Raw genomic sequence first — 24,048 nt, 5'->3', positions numbered from 1 at the left:
ACTGATTTGTTGCTCTCCACATGTACGTTTAAACATAGTTCTTTATTGGCAAACTTGAAGAACCTTCCATGGAACTTTTCCATTGCACAAAAGAACTCTTAAACGGGTCTTTAGATTATATAAAATGTTGTTCATCCCAAAATGTTCCAGGATTAGTTTTTCTATGGCATCACTGTGAACGCCTCCGATTGGGACCTTTATTTTTTAAAGTGTATGATGCCTGATTTGTAAGTAAATCATTGTTTAGAGTCACCTCTTTTTAATAAATCATGTTATTGATTCATAAGCAAATGCATAATTAAAATGTTTTTGAAGTATTTTTGCACACTAACTAAAAATATTAGGAAAGGTCAAAATGACTACTGGAATTATTTGCATACTATTTCCTGGACTCAAAGACACCCATGTTTGTTTGCAGACTAACTCGCTTACATTTTTAGCATATATGTTTTATATGTTTTATGGAATAAACAACCACTTGCTTCGCAGTTTCTAAAAAAAGAAATTTCAGCATCCATCTTTAACCTGACTTCTGTCTGTAGTTTAGATTCTATTTCTGGTAATACTATATGTATAAATAATTAATTCACAATGTATTTTATTCTATTACATTAAATATTTGTATTTAATGTAATAGAAGTCTCCAGAGATCAATGAGATCAATGTGGTGCAAGCAGAAGTCCTAGTTGTGATTTCTTATTTGTCACACTGCAGCACGAATGGTGTAGATTTCTGCAGCTGTTGGTGACCTGTGGTAGTGAGAAATTGCTTCATAACTGTCAACTCACTCATTTTTGCTACAGTAAGAAAGCTGCAATGTTTCCATGTACAGTACAGTTGCAGTACAGTTACATTTATTTCCCTCATCTTAAAGGAACATGCTACTTTAAAAAAAAAAAAAAAAAAAAAAGGCTAATTTTCTTACTCCCCCAGTGTGAACGAGGAGACAGAGACAAGCGGATCTATCTGCAGGGTTTTTTTTTATTAGATGACAAGGTCAAGAAAACAGGCAGGGTTCACCAGACAAGGTGAGGAGGAGGGAGGAGTTTTTCACTCGACAAGGGAACAAATAAGGGCAAGGAACGGGGAACACAGGAACAATGGGAGACATGCACACATCAAAATAAGAGTCTTTGCACCAGGACAAAGAAACACAGACAGAGGTAGCACAAACAGTCTAGGGTGGAGTGCCATCCTGGAGGATGTAACTGTGATGGACCCTGTCCATGGAGCATAGGCAGAGATGGGACGCTCCAGGGCGGAGCAGGCATAGCAGAAGCCCTCAGGGGTGGCGCAGGCGGGTCTACAGCATAGACAGAAACCTCTAGAGGTTCTGGAGTAGATTCATGACCGGAGGTGGCCTCTGGGGCAGGCTCATGGGCAGACGAGGCCTCTGAAGTGCAGTGTATGGCCCACACACTCAAAATTGCCACTGCCAATAAAGGGAGGACAGAAGCCCTTTGAACGCCCACTGCGCTCATCAACCTGAGCAGTGGATCTGAAACGCCCTTGGATTGACCTGGTGTCTTCATATGCAACAATCCACAATCCACAATGCTCAAGAGCACAGAGGAGACTGTGATGGCTGAAGACCAAGGCTTGGCTACCATGAAGACTGAAGGCTCTGTTGAGGCAGCAATCTTGTGTTGTAGTTGTTGCTCTGGGTTGGTGGCCATTTTGTGCTGTAGCCATGGCTCTGGGTTAGAGACCATCTTATGCAGTGGCTCAGGGTTGGCAGCCACCAAGTCTCTGGATTAGTGTGGAAATGACGCAGATCTGGATGATCAGACAGGACATGAAGTGGCTCTGTATGATCAGGCTTTATGTGACTGTGGAGGATCAGAGGAGATGTGACATGGCTCTGGATTGACAGGAAGTCAAGAAAGGATTAACAAAGGTCAAGAAAACAGGAAGGGTTGGATGACAATGAACTGGGATAGCAGAGGCATAGACTCAAAAATAGTCCCAAGGTTCTTGGCCTATTGCTCTGTATGGCCCCTCATGGACTCCCATGAGGGGCCATACAGAGCAATAGTCCAAGAACATGGCAAAGGTTGGTAAACACAGGCAAACTAAACACAAAAGCACGACTAGACTAGGTTCAATACTCGGCAGGAACTGTTCTTCTAATGATGTTTAATGGCAGAAGGCAAGCCAACTTATGGTGCAATTACCGCCACCAGTTGGACTGGAGTGCAAAGCACTAACAAGCAACTATTAATCCCTACTCAGGAAGAAAGAGAAAAAAATAGAAACTTAATTCTCCCAGTTTATCCAATCTCTTTAATATATTTAATAACAGCACCATATGCTTTTTTTGTTCTTCATGTTTTGTCATTAAATTAGTCAAATTACATACTTAAATACCATAGTTTCTTACTTCCTTAAACAATTTTTCAACAGGATCTGCGTGACAGACAGGACTTAAATACACTAGAAAATGAGATAACAAGGGGGTGGAGTTAGTCAAGGGAACAAACAAGGCCAGGGAATGGGGAACAATGGCACACACGTACGCACGTACACTTTAAAATAAGAGCATATATTATTGAATATGATTAGACCATTAGCATCACACTCAAAAATAACCAAAGAGTTTCATTATTTTTCTTTTTAAATATTCACTGTTCTATAGTTAAGTTGTGTACTAAGGCCAATGGAAAATGAAAAGTATAATTAGGAACTATACTCTCATTACGGCATAATAGGAACTCATGCTACCATACCATGGGTGCAACAGGTACAATGATATTACGCAGTGCCTGAAAACAGTCCCCAGCATTCCTTGATTATTATGCCAGAATGAGAGTATAGTTTGAACTATAGAAGAGTCAAGTTTTAAACAGGCCAAATATCAAAACTCTTTGGTCACTTGATCCTGGAACTGGGAACTGGAAAATTAACCTATTTTCAAAAAAAAGTGTCACGTTCCCTTTAAAACCTGCCAAATATATTTTGAGGAAATGTTCCCTGGAAGATTATTTGTGTTCTAACAAAAAAAAAGTTGTATCCCATGGTATCACTGCAAAAATCCTCTTTTGGAACCTTTGTTTTTAATTTTTTCTTTACAAGCAGTGACCTAACAGATGCCCATGTCAGATGATAATCACACTATGCAAGGTCAGGGTTTTTTGTCTGTATACCATACACTGACATACATCACGCTTGAACAGATCTTTTCATCAGTTGACGCCTCTGCACTGTTCCACAGGGCCACTTCCACTTGTCATGCTTCCAATTTGGCCCACCTTCTTTTATCTATTTACATTTTCCATTGCCCCCTTAATGTACTTATATGTGAATAATTAATATGCTGCGTCACTGTTTTTTTATTTGCGTAGTGTAATCAGTACTATTTATCAGAACTATAGAAATGCATAAATATTTATAAGTATATTTATGAATAATAGTTATCCAAAGTCAATTAGCAAAATGCTGTTTCATTTACGCCACAAAAATCAATGTGAAATCTAATATATAAGAGTGTTTTGTATATTATTATTTTTTACAAAATTATTATTATAGAGATAAAAATGTTTGTTGCCTTTGCTCTATCATCTGTGGTTGATCTCAGTGTTGCCATTACAATGCTGACTGCCAAAACTATGACCATAGTGCAGAATTTGTTGCATGCAAGAACTGATGAGAGCAGAAACGTTATGCATGACTGTCTCTTTCCAGCCAGGTAATTAATATATAGCATAAACGGAAACTGTGGTCTTTGACTGTTCCACAGACCACTGCTGAAGGGAAAATCAAACGCACTGGTAAATGGCACAATAATAGGCTACATATTTACTGTATGTCCCCTATTGAAATAAACCGCATATGCTAGTTAGGTTTGTTTTGAAGTGCGACTGCTGGTTTAAGATGGTCATGAGCATGAGCTAGTTGCTTAGAACTGGCTAAGGACCATCTTAAACCAGCTCGTGTTGACCAGCTTAAACCAGCTCATGATGACCAGCTAAAGTCAAACTAAAGTCAGCAGCCATGCTAAAACATACTTAATTGGCATGTGCTGTTTATTTCAACAGGGTAACCTAATATGGATAGTATGTTAATTAAAACAGAAAGTGAATAATTTATTCTTAACTAAAGGCAAGCTAAATATGTAAGAAATGTGAAATCTATTAAAACCTTTGTATTTCGATAGCTAAATCTTATTATTTACCACAGTCTAACTCCTGGCCACAGGCCTGTTGGTCTAAATAATGAGTGTAAAAATGCTTTTTTATTTTTTGTAAAATGTATTATTATTACTTTTGATATTGAACTAATTAATAACGCGCATACCAAATTGATCATTTTAAACGTATTTATTTACTCCGGAGTTTATGAGGACGATGTGACGTCATCGCATACTTCCTTGAGCTTGTCGCGCGACACCGGCTAGCATGATAGCGCGATGCTGTTAGCTTCGCCACATCATTGTATTAACTAGTCGGTTTTATACAAACAAGCACAAATTGCAGCCATACTGTTGGTAAACTCATAAAGCATCGTGTATATGCAAGACAACGGATTTCAACCAGGAATAACCGCATTTCGAGGTAACGGTCGGAGAAACACAGGAAAGCTAACATGTTCGCTATGCTCGAGCGCACTTTAATTCGTCTGTCTGTTACTATTTGTTGTTAAGTTTATTAATGACAATCAGACTAAATGCGTAATTAAGTAGTGTATTAATAATAAAAGGACATAATGCCATCTTAAACACGCCACGTAAACGCTTGTTTGATGACTGTTTAGCAGCAACCGACTGTTAGCAGGTTGTTTGTAGCAGGTGTTTTGGACTGTTTCAGTAGGCTGTTTTTACTATTTAATAACGCCTAATACTTATAGGCGTATGTTTCTAGAACATTCTACTATTACATCAAGAAACTTCTGGAAAGGTGGGGTGTGCGTGACCGCTGGCTATCACTTATGGCCTGTGTGTGTAATGTAACACTTTTCCTTCGCTGTGACGTAGTTATAGGATTTTGCATGTTCAGTGACAGACAGCAGGTTCTTTTTTTAACTTTCTGCCCGGTTATTATTGTTTTTTTTAGCATAATACAGACAGTATGGAAGAACATTCAAACAATAACATAGAGGTGACTGTGAAAACCCTTGATTCCCAGAGCAGGAGTTACACAGTTCAGTCACAGGTAAGCTGGATTTTTCGTATAATTCTCATTGTTACATGTATTTTTATGATGACTTGGCATTCTGTGTGACCACAATTTTAAGGTAAAGGACAAGTCATGTGACGGCAGGTAAAGACAGAAGTCCGCTGTCTGTCTGGTTTTTTTAATTGACAGCTTCTCGTTTCGCTTTGTAGATGACTGTGAAAGAGTTCAAGGAGCACATATCACCCTCCGTTGGAATTCCTGTTGACAAACAAAGACTCATTTATCAGGGCAGAGTGCTTCAGGATGAGAAAACCCTATCAGAGTACAGTGAGTTGCTTTGCTTAAAAAAAAGCACTTTCCAAATCCTTTGAGGGAACTCCATTTTTGATATTTTGACAAACAGCAAATTCTGTTGATTTGCAAAGTGAAAATACACCTTTCTTTTAAGTCAACTCGTGTCAAGTCTTGTGACTTTTATGTACTTTTCCTTGTTTATCCATTTCTGACTAGACGTGGACGGGAAAGTAATTCACCTGGTAGAGCGTGCCCCACCCCAAACCACCCAACCGGGCTCTGGCTCGGGCGGCCTTCCAGGGTCCTCTGGAGCGACACAGGGAGGAAATCAGAACCCAAACTCAACTAGTAGCTCTCAAGGCACCCCTCTTGGGCCTACACATGACCGCAATGCAAACAGCTATGTTATGTTGGGTACTTTTAATGTTCCTGTTAACATCATGGACCCTCAGCAAATTCAGGTAAAATTTTTCTGTACTCTGTATCACTTGTATTGATTTTTATCCTTTTTGCTTAATGTATTCTTATTCGTCAGATGTCCATTCAGCAGATGATGACAGGCCTGGGAGACAATGCAAGAAATCCACGTGTCAGTACCAGCACGGGGGTGAGGGCCATTGTGAACTAAACCAAGACTTTTTTTGTGGTGGATATTGCCTTCAAAATTAAATAAAAGAATACTTTTATTTAACAAAGCTGCATTAACATGATGCACTTGATTAACATCAAAATGAAGGATAAATCATTTAGAATGCTATATACATACATGCATAGAGGGGTTGGACGATGAAACTGAAACGCCTAGTTTTACACAACAATAATTCATTAGTATGGTGTAGGGCCTCCTTTTGCCACCAATACTGCATCAGTTCATCTTGGGAATGATAGATCCAAGACCTGCACAGTGACCAGAGGGATTTTGAGCCATTCTTCTTGCAAAATAGTGTCCAGGTCACTACGTGATGGTGGTGAAGGAAAACAAGACTAGGGAATGCCATGATGTTGCCCAAACCATCACTAATCCACCCCCTTACTTCACTCTGGGCATCTGAAAATCCATTTCAGACAGCTTCCTTTCCTCTTTTGATCTCTGATATATCAATCATAATGTTGTGTGCATTGCAATATTTTAAGAAAACTGGTATGACTCTGCTAATTAAACCTTCACACTCTGCTCTTACTGATGGAATGTGCAATCAATGAAGATTGGCCACCAGGCTGCTCAAATGTATATATGAAACCTCCAACGCTAAACTGGCCAGTGTTTCAGTTTCATTTTCCAACCCCTGTGTGTATGTGTGTATATAACATTGATTAAAATAACAAATGTCTCTATTACACAAAATTAGCATGTTAGAATGATTTCGGAAAGATCATGTGACAATGAAGACTGGATTAATACAGCTCTGCTATTTGCTATCAGAAAAAATACATTATTTTAAAGTATATGAAAACAGAATTAGTTTAAAATGTAATATGTATTAATAATTTATTATTAATGTATTTAATAAAATACCAGCCGTCTTTGGCTAGCAGATAGTGGCTAGTGTGGATATTTGTATATACTCATACACACTGTTTCACTATAATATAATAATGCCATATAATTCTTTCCTGCAGACCAATGGCTCTGTGAATGTTCAGATAGATTTGGACCAGTCATTGCAAAGTGAGCCCAGACTGCGGCTGTTGTTGGCTGAGAACTTGCTGAGAGACACCAGTGCTGTAATCCAGAGACTGGAGGTAAGCTATATTTCTGTGAACTACCTTGCTTGGCTTATTGTATACTGTGGTATCATGAAGGAATAAATGTGTGTGCGCCATGCTTATTGATTTGTTTAATTATTCCCTCATCTCTGCCTTCTTTTGTAGGGGCAGCCCGAGGATGGCTCAGCATCTCAGGAGGACTCTGCACCTCCACCCACCTCTTCCACTTCCACTCCATCTCCTACTGTACAGCCCATGGACACTTCTCCTCCTGCATCCAGTACCCCACCATCCTCTTCCTCCTCCACCCAGACTGAGGGTGCTCCACCTCCTGCAGCAGGCCTCAGGTAGGACCAGTTCAGTCATAATTCTAATTAAATTATTTGCTTAATAATATAATTAATCCTGGTTTATTAACTATTTTTTGTAGTTTCGGGAGTAATTAATCTAAAAATAAACACAAAATAAGACATTTTAAATGATCAGTTAAATAATCAACTTTTTACTGGTTTGTATAGTACACCACATGGGCTTTGGAATGGCACATGCATGTGACCAAATGCAGTAACTGTTCCTGAAACATCTTAACATTTTTTGCTCCCATTGAGAATTTTAATTAAATTAGAGTTAATGGAAGTTAAAAGTCAAAAATGTACGTCAAGAAGTTAAAGGACTAACCAGAGATGGGCACTCGAGCATTTCTGTAGACATCAGACTTGACATGAAAGACTTCAGACTTGACTTGAGGAAAGCTTTTTTTAATCCTAAAATACTGATATAAAAAGGGCGGACTGCATCTGCGCCTGGTATCCAACCATTTGTTGTTAGGTGGCTAGAATTGAACTGTTATCTCATGATGAGAACGTTTTGAACATTTTGATTATTGTAGAATATTAAAATATTATAGATTTCAGGAGGAAAACCGTGAACAAGAATTTATTTATTTTTTGTCACATTTCTTATCTGAATGTAAAAGTCCTTTTTTTTTGTCAGGACATTTGCTTGAAAGAAAATACAGAGACATTACCTCTTTTATTAAATACTCCTGATCTCATAAAGAAATATTTTATTTGTATGGTTTTGTAATATGTTTCAGATATTTCTTTGTCATAGTAGATCAGACACTTCTTATTACAGAATGTGATCACAGAAAAATGTTTTTAAACATTGTAATAGGTTAAAAAAAACAGGCTGGATGTACATTAACCTTGTATCTTAACACTTCGTAAAATATGAAGATTTCAATACATAAGAATTCCAAATGAGATTATTTTTTAGCGAGCCCAGACTTGATTCAGACTACAGGTTATTGACTTCAGACATGACTTAGACACTAAGTTAAGGACTTGTGAATATTTCTGGAACTAACCTTCTTGCTTAAAGCAGTTATAATGCTACTCCGTCACTGTTTTAGTCATCATTTGTTCTTGTTAATAAGTTAGGTTATTTAAACAACACTGGGACATTTTGGGGTGTGTTTTTAATAGGTCAAGGAATGTCCACTTGAACAGTTTGTTATTAATTTACTCTAAATCTGGTAAACTTCTTCCTCTTACTTTCTTACGGCTTTGATGTTGTGAGTACAAAATCTGGTGGTTTCTAAAATATGTTTTTGAGAGAATTACAGCCTGGTAATTATGATACATGTGACAATATTTATCTGTTATAACGAATAAGAAAATCCAGATGAAAAAAAAGAAATGTAGAATTGTATTTTAATGTTTAATCTTTAATGTTTCTTAAACTATGACTATGTACCAAATCTGCTAAATCCATTTAAATCAACAGTGCATTGCCACATGAATGATAAATTCAGTTTTTTTTTTTTTTCTGAAGAATGACTAACAAATTGGGAGTTTCTGTCTTCAAGTTTCATAAACACCTGACAGCAATGTTCCTTTTGTCTTATTTTACCTTTTGGTTTAGCCCCATAATGAAATTTGTGGGAAATGTGCAGACATTTTAAAATCAACCGCCTACAATGGTGAAACAGGGAGTTCTTTAAAACTGGGAGATTGAGTTTCACTTTTGAAGGAGTAGGCATGAATTCAGTTCAGTCTTCGACATTGTTGACATTTGACATCAGGTTAGGAAATGTAGGTTTACTGCTTTGATGAAGCTCACTAGGTTAGGAAACTAACATCTTGCTTTATACAATTTTATTTAGTAATCAATTCATATAAAACAAGTATGTCTAGACTACACAAGTTTGGGGTCGCAGAGATTTTTTTTTATAGTTTTGAAAGACATCTCTTATGCTCATCAAGGCTGCATTTAATCAAACAAATGATATTATATTATTGCAATTTGAATTTTTTTTTATTAGTATATATTTTAAAATGCTATTTATTCCTGTGATGCAAAGCAAAATTTTCACAGAAGTGTCACATGGTCCTTCAGAAATATGCTGATTTGGTGCTCAAGAAATGATTCTTACTGTCAATTTTGAAAACAGATTTAGAATTCTTTTATGAATAGAATATACAAAAAACAGCATTTATTTGAAATAGATGTTTTTGTAATAACAATGCTAAATAAAAGTATAAATTACAGAAAAAGTTGTACTTTTTCCATACTTTTGGATGGTAATATAAATATACTATTATGCATTGTAATTTATTATAAGTTTTTAGGAACCCTGAAATTCCACAAAAGTCTCTATTCATATTCTCTTAGTAAAACAATAACATTTGTTGTCCATTTGAGACATTGACTCCAAACCATGTCATCAGTGTGGTTTTATTAAAAACCAGAGTAGATGATACAATGCTTAATTCATATCAAGGTCCTGTATGACTGAAACCTTTTTAGTACATTTTAGTTGCATTGAGCACTTTTGTGTGCAATTTTTTGAACTTTGTAACAAATACAATTATATTGATAGCATCATCTTTTTTGTATACACAGCAAATTAATTACAAGTGTTGAGCTTTTTACAAGAATTTGACTTGAAATCAAAGTACATGTGAATTGAAAAGAGCGCAGGATTTTACTTTTTTTTTTTTTTATTGTTGATATAATACAATAAATACAATAACATTCTGTATAGATGATGAGTCACATTTTCTTGGTTTCATGTGCAGTCAATCAGCACAGATGCAAACCGTCAGTGGGAGTTTAGCAATTATAGGATGTGTCTGCTTAGCCACTGAAAAGTAAAGCTCCCACTACTCCTTTATCCTACTCAGTTTTAAAAGTCAGATAAACCACCATTCTTACCACTAGTGACTTGTTTTTGAAGTGTCAAACTAAAGGTTATGTTAAGTGTAAGCTGTCTTGTTTTGTTGACTAAGCAGAGTCTGTTTTGTTTAGATTGACTATATAGCTAACCATACTCTACTTCACTTGCTCTTACACAGTAATCTAACAGTTTAAGTCCTTTGTTTTCCTCCACTAAAGTAATGTGCCAACGTTCAGTGTTTAATGCAAATTGCAAATTGAAACACAATCCTGTTGCTGCCTTTCCATCAGCCACCCAAGCCCAGCTGAGATGGTGGAGATGTTAACAGAGCTGAGGAGAGTGGAGGAGAGACTCCAGCCCTTCATTCAGAGAGCTCACCTCATTCTAGAGGCGGCCACTACTGCAGACTACAACAACAATGTAAACATTTCTTGTCATAAATGTTTTCCTCTATGTAGAGCTAATCTTGGAAGTGCAGCCATAAATCATCCAGCCAGCATAATATAAAAACATGTTTAGTAGGAATTAAAATTTAGATGTAAAAATTAGATTAGCAGTGCAATCAAATATCAGTATTTAGTGATTTGTTGTTTCACCTGGTACTGCATTAACAGCTTGAATTTGGATTTTTATTTAGAAGTATTACAGTAGGTTTGTGCATCATTTATTATTATTATTTTTTTGAATCTATTTTTTATTTTTTTAACAACAGACCCAGGAGAGGGATGAAGACCAGCGCATTCTCAACCTTGTGGGGGAGGCCCTTCGTCTCTTGGGAAATGCTCTGGTCGCCCTGAGTGACTTACGGTGTAACCTACTCAGCAACCCTCCTCGACACCTGCATGTTATCCGCCCCATGTCTCACTACACCTCCTCTGTGCTGACTCCTGCGGGCGTTCATCACCTACCAGTGCAGGTAAGGATGTGGTCTGTGAGACTCGTGCAGTGGGAAACATGTACTGCCTAACGCTGAAAGTGAAAGTTTTGTAAAGCACTTCATAGATGAGTACTGAGGTGTTTTTGGTAGAAGTACATTTTCCAGAGTTGCCGGAAATTCTGAAATTCTTATTTGTTGTAAGCTTAAAACATTAATTAACTTTTAACATTCTGCAGTTGAATCTTGGAACTACTGTGACTATGTCAGCCAATGGCAGACCAGCAGCTGATGGTCAACCTCAGTCTACTGGCCAATCAGATCAGCAAGGCCAGGGTCCAACACCTGCCGGTCAGCCTGGTCCAGCCAATCAGCAAAGTGCACAGCCAGGACCCAGAGTCATCCGGATCAGTCATCAAACCATGGAGCCTGTAGTGATGATGCAGATGAACATTGATGGTGGGTTTCTTTTGTATGTGTGTGTAAGCGGTGTAACCATTTTTTCCCTAATTGAATTTAAATAAAATGTTTAATATGTTTCAGATTCTGGCAATGCAGCACAGGCAAATGGACAACAGAATGCTGCTGGCACTGGACAGCCTGGTTAGTCTTTAAAGAAGACCTATTATAATGCAAAATACGTCTCTGATTTCCCTATTGTGTGTATGCGAAGTGTTAACTCCAAATACATTACGAATCATTTTTTTAGAACCTGTTAAAATTGGCACTTCCAGGTCCAGAGCCAAAACACATAGTTTTCATCTATTTCCCTTTAATGCAAATGAGCTGGCACTCCGGAGAAGAGGGTGGAGTTTCAACAGCTTGTGCTATGTGCTTGCCTTTGTAAAAAAAAACAAACGGTTTAAAAAGTCATTTGTCTGATTGATTGTACTGTGCATAAAAATGCATTTTGTAAAATACACAGTAAACATAGGGAGAATCTGATTTGCTGGTTTTATAAAATAAATAAATGGGTGGATTTTTACCGTTACAGGCTGGTGGTTTTCACACTGCTGCCACACAACGGTGTTCAAACACCTTATAAAATAGATTTTTGTGTAATAGGTCATGTTTAAATGGTCATTTTTGTAAACATGATAATAACGTGTTCTGATATGTTATGCACGTGTTTGCATGTTGCAGGTGCCCCCCCTACTGTTCAGATTCCAGGTCTACCTCCAGAATTCATGCAAGCCATTGTACATCAAGTCACTCAGCAAGCCATGGCCATGGCAAACGCTGCCTCTACTGGCCAGCAGGGGCAACAAACCACACCACCTCCTGCAAACGTCGGCTCTGGTCCATCTCCAGCTCCCGTGCCCCCCTATCCTCCTCAGGCCAGAGTGGTTTTCACCAGACCCTCCTTTACTCACAGGATGGCCAGCCCCACTTTTACCACAAGGGGGGCCACTATTAACCTCAGAGCAGCTGTGCCACCGATGATGGGCCAACAGCCAGGACAGGTGAATGAAATTCCCATGTTTTTGGAATATAGAGATGTAAATTCAGGAATTAGTGTTTATCCACATTAATGTATTATGAATTGAATTTTGAAGTGGTTTATATTTAGTTTTTTATTGAACATACATGCCAAGCCTACATTTCCACTAAAATCTCTATAAAAAGACTCTATTAAACGTTATTGCATTGTTCTATTGCAAACTGTGGTATTAGTTTCTGTCAAATTTATCTTATCACATCTAATTATATTGTAGTGTGCATCTATTTATACAATATAATGTGTGTGTGTGTGTGTGTATCTTTACTCTCAGGCTGGACACTTTCCTCCTGCTGCTCTGAATCAGATGATTGGTGGACTGGTCGGCCAGCTTCTGTCAGGGGCTGCAGGGCAGATGGGTACAGTTGTATAAAAGACTTTTTTATAATACAAACACTGCTTTGTTTCAAATTAATAACATATGAGTTCTGAGAATTGTATTTGCTAAGTCTTGATTTACCTAATATTCTCTTAAGACTGATAATGTTTTATGTAATACTGATGTAAAATGCTTCTGGTTAGGTTAAAAAAAATATTATTTGGTGTCTACAGCCAGCCAATCCACCACATCCTCCTCACAAACGTTCACCTTCTCCACATCCACTTCTACAAGCACTCCATCCTCCACCACAACCACCACAAGTGGCTCTGGGTCCACTCAGCCTAATAGTACCAACACCAGCACTCCTCAACCTGGATCTGAACCACCACCGCCTCCTCAGGAGAATCCTTTAGGGGGAAACCTGGAGCAGTTGTTGGGGTCTCTATTAGGAGGAGCTGTTGCCGCAGGCGGCCAGAGCCCTTCTATAACAGTCACTATGCCTGGGGTCCCTACCTTCATCCAGGGGGTCACAGACTTCATGCAGGTGAATAGTCCCCTTTGGCTATAGATGTATTTATTTATTTATTCATTTATTTTCAGATTTTATTACAATACTTATAATTTTCAAAAATTTATATCACGACAAACTTAAATCCATTTTTCTTGATCAACATATCCTGAGGCTTTTCACCCACTTTGGATCTCGACAGCCCCTCTTCACTTGCCAGAACACTAGATCTCTTCTTTATTCGCACAGGATTTTGTAATGCATGCTAGTATGTATAAGACAGTTTTATGCATCTCTGTCATCAGGCTTCCCAAACACTTTTCTCTCAGCCTCCTGCGGGACAACCTCCAACCTCAACCCCTACTGTTCCCACTGCCCCACCAAACGCAGCAAGTGCTCCTGGGGCCGCTCCAGTCGGTGAAGGTCTGAACCCTGAGCTCTTTACTGGGATAGTGCAGGGCGTTTTGTCCACCATGATGGGCTCTCTGGGAACCCCTCAAAATGAAACCGAGAGCATTGCACAGTTCATCCAGAGGCTCTCCCAAACTAGTAACATCTTCACCCCTGGTACTGGCGACGCTATGGGTGAGCTCTTTTGGGCTAACGCATTTCCTTCTAGTACTTTTCTTTTTTATCAAAGCGGAATACGGAATACTAAAGAACGTGTGTGTGTTTAGGTTTCTTCGGTGATCTGCTGGCTTTGGTCTGCCAGAATTTCTCCATGGTGGATATGGTGTTGTTGCTTCATGGGCAACACCAGCCACTTGGGCGTATCCAGCCCCAACTCGCTCAGTTCTTCACTGAGCATTTCCTGCAAGGCCGTGAGCCCACAGAGGCCAACATCACTGTAAGTTGTCTTTAGCAGTGTCAAGGAATGCCCTGCTAGTTTTGTATGCCTCACTAATCAGATGCACCTTATTAGACTTAACAGGTCATTAATAGAGACTGTAAAACCTGTAATGGGTTCATTACATAATGGAAACATCTAAAATTTTTAGTGACAGCTGTCTAAAATATTTACAATGATCTTCAAAAAACATACAACCTGCGTTGGAATGTCCTGAATATCTCAAGGATTTACTTTGACTGAACTGAAATGCAAAACAGGAAGTTGTTGTAATTGTGTGACATACAAGATACAACCATTGACCGCAATCAAGGAATGTACACAGAGCATTGAGCATTATTTGAAACTATTTGTAAACAAACCATTTTTTACTTTACACTTAAGTTTCTAAGGTGTTTGATTCTGGATTTTGTCTTCTCCTGTACACTTTGTTTTCCCTGGTGTGATTTTTTTTTTTTTTTTTTTAATTCTCCTTATTTTCTGTTTCTCATTGCATTTTTAATTTTTTTTTTTATGTTTTTATAGGTAGCTGCTGATGACTTGATTGCTGAACTTGAGGAGTACATCTCAGAAAGTTTTGTAAGAAAACATATTTCAGACAGTTTATTTCTTGACTAATCCAGTTATAAATCTATAACTATAAATAGCTATGTGACACTGACAATTACTACACAAAAAAAGTTCAACTGATATCTGTGTGCAACAAGTATTGTAAATGTAAAGGGGGCATCTATACACTATATACAATCTACATTTTTAGAAAGAAAATAGTTCAACAAGATTGCATTAAATGTATAAAAAAAAAAACCAGTAAAGACTTTTATAATCTTACAATCTTGTTTTTAGCATTTGTTAATGATCTTGATCACCAAAATCAGCATATTATAATGGTTTCTAAAGCATTATGTGACACTTCAAGACTGGAGTAATGGCTGTTGAAAATTCCACTATGACCGCAGAGGAATTAATTAAATTTTAAATATCTTATAGTACAAAGCAGGTATACCAGCTGCTTGCAGGGTTATGTTGAATATCTTGAATAAGTCATTTGTATGGGGTAATGTATAACGCATTTTAAAACAATACAATTTTAAACTCTATGAATGTGTGGTGCCTATATTTCCATAGTGAATAAATTACTGCAAACACAAGTCATAGCATGCCAAATATAATGTTTGGTAGCTGAAAGAAAATCAAAACAAGTTTTCCACTCACTGGAATGCTAATTGATGCTAATTTGAGGTGTGTGCTTCCTTTCCATCCCATCTAGTCAACCGTCGCAGTCCGTGATGGGGTGGATATCACCCAGACAAACCGGGCTTTTCTCAGACAACAACTTGTAGGGATTGCCGCTCACATTCTGCATTGCACTGGTATGTCTAGACAAAAAGTCTTGGAACTCTTTGAAACTAAATTTCCACACAAAAACATATAAAATGCATTGTGTTTTATTTCTTTAAATCCAATGTGTGTCTTTTTTTTATTTCTACAGATCAAACGTTTGGACCTCGTCTCCTGCAGCTGTGTAACCGTGCTCTTTTTGAGTGTCTTGCCCTCAACCTCTATTGTCTGAACGGAGAACAAAGTGCCCTTACTGCCGTCATCAACCACCGCATTGTCAGTACCCAAAACAACTGTCATCTGACTCCTACAAACCCTTTCGCTTTGGTTATTCTTTTATTGTTCATCCTACTCCTGCTCACTGTAAACAAAATTGCGGAGGAGACATTTCCATGTTGGTGGGGGCTTATGTTGATGAAGGAAACTTTGCAATTAATGATATGGGTGTTAGGGGTTAGTTGCTACTTCAAAACAGGATTCATGGTCATGGAAAACGTAATATAAAATTAAATGTAGATTTTTTTTTTTTTCATATCTTTTCTTTGTTCTTTGTTTAATAAATCCCTAATTTACATGTTGCCTCTCTCTTAGAGGACAATGTCAGCCGAGGTCAACCCTAGCCTGGTGAACTGGTTAACCAGTATGATGACCATGAGGCTGCAAGTGATACTGGAGCACATCCCTATCACAGAGGAACAGATCACTCAATACGTCATCCACACACAGGTTTGATTCCACACGTTCCACTGAATATTGTTTTCAGATCGCACTAGATTTTATGATGGTTGGTTAGTGTACACTGCTCATTCTATTTAGTTTATTTAAAGGGATAGTTGCCCCAAAAATTGCCTTATGATTTACTCTCCCTCAAACCATCCTAGCTGTATGTGACATTGTTCTTTCAGACAAATACTGGAGTTCTTAAAAAAATGTCCTGGCTGTCCCAAATTTGGTAATTGCCAAGAATGGGTGTTTTTGAGGTCCAATAGAGTTTATCAAACGTAATTACAGCTAGGGTTGGATACCTTTCACATTTTTAATGCTATCAGTAACTCAAATTCAGTACCCATACTCAACTGTACTTTTTTTGGTACTTTATTCTCTGTGTAATAACAAAAACATTTATTTCAGTGAAAAAATGTCCAAAACTCTGAATTTCAGCATTTGAATTTTATTTTATTTTTTTACATTTTTATTATTTTTTGGCAAACAAACAGTGGTTTATTGTTAACTTATAATTTATAATTTTTTTTTTTCAGGATTGTATTTTTTTCTGCAATTAAGTGGTTAATGCGGTTAAATTTGACAGTGAATGGAATAAGACATTATACTCTACAAAAGCAATACAAGAGTAATATATTTCTGTTATATGTTGAATCATACTTTTATTTTGACATGTTACTGTTTGTATACAGTATGGTATGAAGCTAGTTTTCTCAAATCAAACGGTAAAATTCTAATGAAGTGACTCACAGGCATCTCTGGAGATTAAGTTCACGTGTATTCATGACGTCATGTAGTGAGATGCACATGCCGAAAAAATGTGTGCTTCAGTATTTGTGTAGTATACAAAACTGTGTCTCCGCCGTTCATACATATAGAAGTAAACAGAACGTGCAGGATTCATATTTAAACCGGCTTTTAATATTCACATACAATACTTCATATAACGATTATCCAAAAAAAAAAATTGCCCTATGGAGTAAATTCTGTTTTTATGAATGGACTCGCCATCCTGTTTTAGTTTTAACGGAAACCATATGACCATAGAAATGTAAGCACACTTCAGAATGTTTCGGTTTGCCCTGTCTGTTGTGTTTTAAAGAGTTACAGGGGAGACATCACGTCAAAGGGTCACTCTCTTTGTCTCTGTGTAACCTACGTGATCAAATGCATTCTCAAGTACTTAAATTTGGTATCGATAGATTTAATGTGAATCGATACTCAGTAGTACCAATGCGATTTGCTCGGTACCTTTAAAAGTACAGAGTTCGTTACCCAAACCTAACCACAGCTATGCAATTATGAACTTTTTCAGCTGTCTTCTTAATCCCTCTTCTGATAAATTTGGGACCATTGTGGCCTTTCCCTCAACAAGTCTCAGAATAGTTATCTTAGCGGTTGGTGCGTGATGGAAATGTTACTCTTTATCATATTTGGAAACCTTTCTTTGCATATACATTTGGGCAGTGTTACATAAATCTTGCATCACAGTGATGTTGATTTGTCAGGGCGTGTTTGAACGAAGTGTCTTAGAAAAGTGTTGTTTGTGTCTTAACTTTTACAAAGAATATCACTTTGTGTTTAAAACAACTTTGCAACTTTATGGGTCTTATCTATATACGAACAGCTTGTAAAACTTCAAAAAGAAACATGTAATCACGTCATATGACACTTTGGATTATTTTTTTTTATGAATAATCATTCTCTCTTGGCCAAAGAGCAATCAGGTGCTGGCATATTTTTTATTTTTGAATTCTTTTGAAACCTCTCATTTAACTAACTAAAGAAATACTAGACCATGATCTCACATGACATTTCCCATTGATTTAAAATGCATGTGTATTCTCATTCTTGTTTTCTCAGAGTGAAGAATCAGTAGAGAGGCCCGTACAGGATCCCGAGCCTCAGAACGTGGAGGTAAATAAACACAAAAGGGTTTGATGGTGATATATGAATATACGATGAAATGCAGTTGCATTGCAGATCAGACATATATACACTTGGCTTTAAAAGTTTAATAGACTGTTCTCATCTAATGTATGGTCTTAAATATAATGTATACCATACATGTTTCAGATGGGGGACAGCCTCTCTCCAACACCTGCTACTACAGCAGAGGAAGCTCTGGCCTGCTCACAGGAAGCAGGAGCAGTGGGTGGTCCAGCTAGGGAAGGAGAGGGAGCTGTTGGAGGAGAGGAAACGGGAAGAGATGCTGAAGCCTGGGCAGCTGCGTTGCCTCCTGTGAGTTGATTTTCTTTAATTGACTGCAAAATCAATCTCCAGCAAAACATGCTATTTCAAAACATTTATTGCCTTGCATTAAGTTCAGCAACTTACTCAAGGCACTTGTTGGCGTCCTTTATGTATAATTTTTTTTGCCAATCAGATTATGGAAGATTGAATGTGAGAGTGTATGTTATTCTGATTGTCTGTTTGATATGCTGTGTTGTATTCAGGAGTGGGTTCCTATTATCAGACAAGATCAGATCAGTCAGAGGAAGATGAAAGCCCAGCCTCCTCTCTCTGATGCATATCTGCTTGGGATGCCAGCAAAGCGCAGGAAGGTAAGTTCAGTTTCATGCAGCTACATGTGAACTCATTTAATGCACACATTTGCTTGTTTGACTGGTTTGCCTCTGCTAAAGCATTACAGTAAACAACATTACGTTTTAATTTTGTGTCCTAAAGATGGTAAAAAGTGATGGCCCGAAACTGTCGCTCACCGAGGCAGTTAGTCAAGCTGCCAGGTCGGCCGGTGTAACACCCATCTCAGCTCCTAATGCCCTACAAGGAGATTTAGAAAAACCAGAACTTCAAGAAGCATACAGTGAACAGGTACCTTGTGTAAAAAAAATAAATTATTATTATTATTATATATGCAAACATATATGTTCAAGTTTCTATAAATGGATTTTTGGTCATTGTATTTCAGGGTTGTAAAACATTGATTTGAATCGAGGTGGATGTAAAATGTGATCCTGAATCACAAAACCAATCTGAAAGCTGAATAAATACACTGATATATGGTTTGTTAGGATAGGACAGTTTTTGGCAAAGATACAGTTTTTTGAAAATCACAAATCTAAGGGTGCAAAAAAATAGAGCATTTACTAAAAGTCTGACAATTAGAGATTAGACTGTACATAAATTAAAATTTTTACCCTAATGCACTATACTCAGTCACCCAATGCTGATGATAACATTGATAATTTTCCAATAAATTATAACAATACTAATCAGCATGGTATTATATAATATGAGCTAATCAATCATTAGATTAAATCACTGTTGTTAGCGCAATTTACAGTAATGTATTTTTGTTGTTGACTTATTCAGTAGACAAAATACAATGCAAATTCATATTTGGGTCATATATTCCAAGGAATAGTTAAGAATCTGTGATTACGAAGTACACGATTCACTCCAGTGTGGTGACTGAGAGCCACGCATTCACATCTAAACATTAGATTCATTCATGCTGAAGACCCAAACATGGAATATAATTCAAGTACCTGCAATTCCAGCTCTGTAAACATAGATGGCGGCAAAGAAGCAAAACTTTGATGTCATGATTTTTTTGGCAAAGAAAAATCTATCATTTTGACCCATACAATGTATTTTTTGGCTATTGCTATAAATGTACCCCAGTGAAAATGGTTGTAGTCCAGGGTCACAAATGTCTGTACAGTCTTTAGATTTCATTTAAATGTTTGCCTTTGACAAGGTTTTTGTTTTGGAAATATATACATTTTTCAGTATTAGGTGCACAAACTTTTAGCATACACAAAACATGGGGCATTTCCACAAACGTACAAGCCAATGTATTGAGTAGCATGACATGTATATATTATTTAACAAGTACTACAATTTTTTTTTTTTTACAGCTGAAAAATGACATCAAGAAACGAGTAAAGGAGGACCCAGATTACAATTCCAGACGGTTTCCTAACACACATCATGTATTTTCTCCAGACTCATAACTTTTGTAGCTGCCCATCTTACATGTGTTCACCTCAGCCCTGTTTCTTTTGTGGGGAGTGTGTTTTATTTGCACAGTTATGTGATGTCAGATGACCTCACACACCCCACATTTCTGTTGATACCTTTTAATTGACCGAGCTGCTTGCTGATTCTAATCGGCGGATGTGCTGTTCTACGTGTTGATCATGTGTGGCTGGAGGTGCTGAGAGCGATCTACACACTGAGCACCTGACAAGTGTCTTACCCTGGTCAATACAGACACGCGTGTGTTAAGAGCCTGTCTTTAAGCCACCTACCAGCATGCTGCATCAGAACTGTTGTGTTTTTATGATTCAGTCTGATGAATGACAGTGTTGTAACTGAATTTTGAGGAAAGACGCGATGAGGAGAGAACCGATAATGTAGAAAGCTATGTTACTTCAATTATGCTGTTGTTTAAAGCTTTATTGATTATATAACATTTTGCCTTGCCTTTCACCTCTTTCATTACTCTGCTATGGCTTTATGATACATTGCAAAAAATAATAAGAAAATGTCATTTGGAACCATGAATGTAAAATGCCTGATATTAAACAATTTTGCACCGGTTTAGTGCATATGCGTTTTGTTTGTGATTAAAAACGGTTCATTTTGTGTGAGGTCGAAATTCATTCAAATTTGAATTTTACGGTCGTAGAATAAAATATACCAAAACAAAGCATATAAATATTGCATTTTATTGCTGTGGCCATGTCTGCTGTCCTCATGCATGCGTTCACGCGGGTGATCAGGAACCCTTCTGGAGTCAGCAGAAAGGTCTCCTACAGTCCTAAGTGATAATAGCTGACATTAATGTCTTAAAAACTGTTGTACAGGAGCATGTGCAATTATTGTTTTCGGTTCATTGAAAAAAAAGGGACGGAAAATATTGTCGAACCATTTCCAATAGGTTTAGACACAGCAGAGTATAGACAACACGCCTCTTTTGTTTAACGTTGTCATGGCCTTATGCAGGTGTGCCTTTTTTCCAAGCGTGAAGATAAGATCATATGAATTTATAAAAAAACTGCTCGCTCCCAGTCTGTTGACATTTACATCGTCTGCTGCAAACAAGCTAGTGATAACTTTCATTAACTGCAAAAATAAAAAATTCTAAAGAATGTTTTCAGACTTGTTTCTCTGGCTGACAAGGAGCTGGTTCCATAAAGCAAGTTTACCAAATAAGACAGGCTTATTTTAGTTAGTCTGAATTATTGTCGTTGATTTGGTTCAAAATATTTCAGCCTAATGAAATAAGCCTGGCTTATTTGGTAAACTTGTTTCATGGAACAGGCCCCAGGTCTGTATTATTGCTGTTTTGGGATTGGCTTCTGCAGGCCTGATGATGCTATCTTGGCAAAAAGCATGTTATTAACTCCCCAGGAGGAAGTTCGATTTTCATAGTTTGTATGCGTTAGACTCATCGTCTGTGATCAAAATAGTTGTATCTAGGGATTTGTGTTGGTGTATCTGAGCCCTTTTTCTGTTGTATGATACATTAAATTTCCCTCTCAGTTTGTAATTGTGACATCGAAGATTCGAAGATGTAATGACTCGTAAAAGAGATTCTGAGTGGACTCTTGAGAGACAGTATCATTCACTTTTTTGACGAGCAACTTTGCAGACTGTTTACATTTGAAGGATAGCAAACTGCAAATACTATATTTTTTCGAAAACCCATACAGGTGTATCTCAGTAAATTAGAATGTTGTGAAAAAGTACATTTACTTCAGTAATTCAACTCTGTCGTCTGTCTGGGATGCCAGCAAAGCGCAGGAAGGTAAATGTTTGCAGCTACATGTAAAGACTGGTTTAGACTGGTTTTAAGTATTACAGTGAACAACATTTATTTTTTATTGTGTGTCCTAAAGATGGTCCGAAACTCTTACTGAGGCGGTGAGTCAAGCCACCAGTTCGGCCGGTGTAACACCCATCTCAGCTCCCAATGCCCTACAAGGAGATTTAGAAAAAACAGATCTTCAAGAAGCATACAGTGAACAGGTATCTTGTGTGAAAAGATATATTCAGATTATGTCTTAAAATAGACATACAGGTGCATTTCAATAAACTAGAATGTCATGGAAAGGTTCATTTATTTCAGTAATTCAACTCAAATTGTGAAACTTGTGTATTAAATACATTCAGTGCACACAGACTAAAGTAGTTTAAGTCTTTGGATAAGTGGAAGTGGAAAGGTTGCGTGGAAGAAAAAACCAACCAAGATAACCGCAGCTTTATGAGGACTTTCAAGCAAAATCAATTCCGTTTTGCCACCACACACAAACATGTTAACGAATTTGACTACAGTTGTCATATTCCTCTTGTTAAGCCACTCCTGAACCTTGCTGGGCTAAGTAGAAGAAGAACTGGGCTGTTGGCTAGTGGTCTAAAGTCCTCTTTTCAGATGAGAGCAAGTTTTGCATTTCATTTGAAAACCAAGATCGTAGAGTCTGGATGACGGGTGGAGAAGCTCATAGTCCAAGTAGCTTGAAGTCCAGTGTTAAGTTTTTTACAGTCTGTAAAGATTTAGGGTGCAATGTCATCTGCTGGTGTTGGTCCATTGTGTTTTTTGAAAACCAACTTCACTGCACCCATTTAGCAAGACATTTTGGAGCACTTCACCTGACCTGAGCCCCATAGAGAATCTATGGGGTGTTGTCGAGAGGAAAATTAGAAACAAGAGACCAAAAAAAGGCCACTGTCAAAGAAACCTGGGCTTCCATACCACCTCAGCAGTGCCACGAACTCATCACCTCCATGCCACGCTGAATTCAGGCAGTACTTAAAGCAAAAGGAGCCCCTACCAAGTAATGAGTACATGTACAGTAAATAAATACTTTCCAAAAGGCCAACAATTCACTAATGTTTTTATCTGTCTTATGAAGTATTCTAATTTGTCTAGAGAGTGAATTGGTGGATTTTTGTTAAATGTGAGCCAAAACCATCACAACCAAAGATTTAAACTTCAATCTGTGTGCATTGAAATTATTAATACACGAGTTTCACAATTTGAGTTGAATTACTGACCTGCTCTTGATGTAGATGTGGTAAGAGTGTACAATTGTGCCTCAGCTTATTGACCTTGCGTCCACATTATATTTGAGTGAATTAGAGTTTTAAGTCTTGATGTCCTGTACAGAGCACATTCAGGGCTTATTAGAGGTACCAAATGATGGATGATTGGATCTCTCTAATTTTTAAAATGTGTGTCATAAATCAACATCTCAGGAAAATGGTATTGGCTTTCTAATGAAAATATGAAACAGGACATTGATTTTCATACATGAGAATTCACCAGGACTAAAAGCGTGTTTTTTTATGTGTTTTGGGAGACATAACAAACAAATAGGGAAAGAAATTAGTATTCAGTATTCTATAAAATATTATATTTTTTTATGAAAATTTTGTGAATTATTGCTCTTATTATTACACTTTTTTTCATTATGCTGTCCCAAAAACACATTAATATGCAAATTAGATTTAGTTATACATACATTGTACATAATGACAAAACCTGTTTAAGAAGATTTTACACAATTTGCAAAAAAAATAAAAAAGCGCATACCGAATCTTGATCTTGCCTTGATAGTTTCTGAATGAGTAGTCACAACAGCATACCACTTGTGCTTGTCATCTGTTCATT

The 24,048-nt window shown here is 37.4% G+C and overlaps 1 protein-coding gene across 2 annotated transcripts; it reads left to right on the top strand.

Moving 5' to 3' along the window:
- The first annotated feature begins 4,355 nt into the window (after window positions 1–4,355).
- On the top strand, window positions 4,356–20,975 carry bag6 (BCL2 associated athanogene 6). 2 transcript variants are annotated; one of them, XM_043258955.1, is made up of 25 exons: window positions 4,356–4,550; window positions 5,049–5,147; window positions 5,321–5,438; window positions 5,622–5,866; window positions 5,941–6,012; window positions 7,026–7,148; window positions 7,278–7,459; window positions 10,584–10,713; window positions 11,006–11,209; window positions 11,407–11,626; window positions 11,711–11,770; window positions 12,311–12,630; window positions 12,940–13,024; window positions 13,218–13,531; window positions 13,825–14,080; window positions 14,173–14,342; window positions 14,868–14,921; window positions 15,613–15,715; window positions 15,835–15,959; window positions 16,275–16,409; window positions 18,270–18,323; window positions 18,483–18,647; window positions 18,863–18,970; window positions 19,095–19,241; window positions 20,291–20,975. In XM_043258955.1, exons 2-25 carry the CDS (start codon window positions 5,064–5,066, stop codon window positions 20,384–20,386), a joined length of 3,570 nt encoding a protein of 1,189 aa, XP_043114890.1. In that variant the 5' UTR covers window positions 4,356–4,550; window positions 5,049–5,063; the 3' UTR covers window positions 20,387–20,975. The 2 variants fall into 2 exon arrangements, with proteins under 2 accessions (XP_043114890.1, XP_043114889.1); XM_043258954.1 differs by having other exon boundaries at window positions 13,801–14,080.
- The last annotated feature ends 3,073 nt before the right edge of the window (window positions 20,976–24,048 follow it).

Source organism: Puntigrus tetrazona, chromosome 15 (assembly GCF_018831695.1).
Source record: "Puntigrus tetrazona isolate hp1 chromosome 15, ASM1883169v1, whole genome shotgun sequence".
Classification (NCBI taxonomy): Eukaryota; Metazoa; Chordata; class Actinopteri; order Cypriniformes; family Cyprinidae; genus Puntigrus; species Puntigrus tetrazona.
This window is presented reverse-complemented; position numbering and strand designations above follow the sequence as displayed.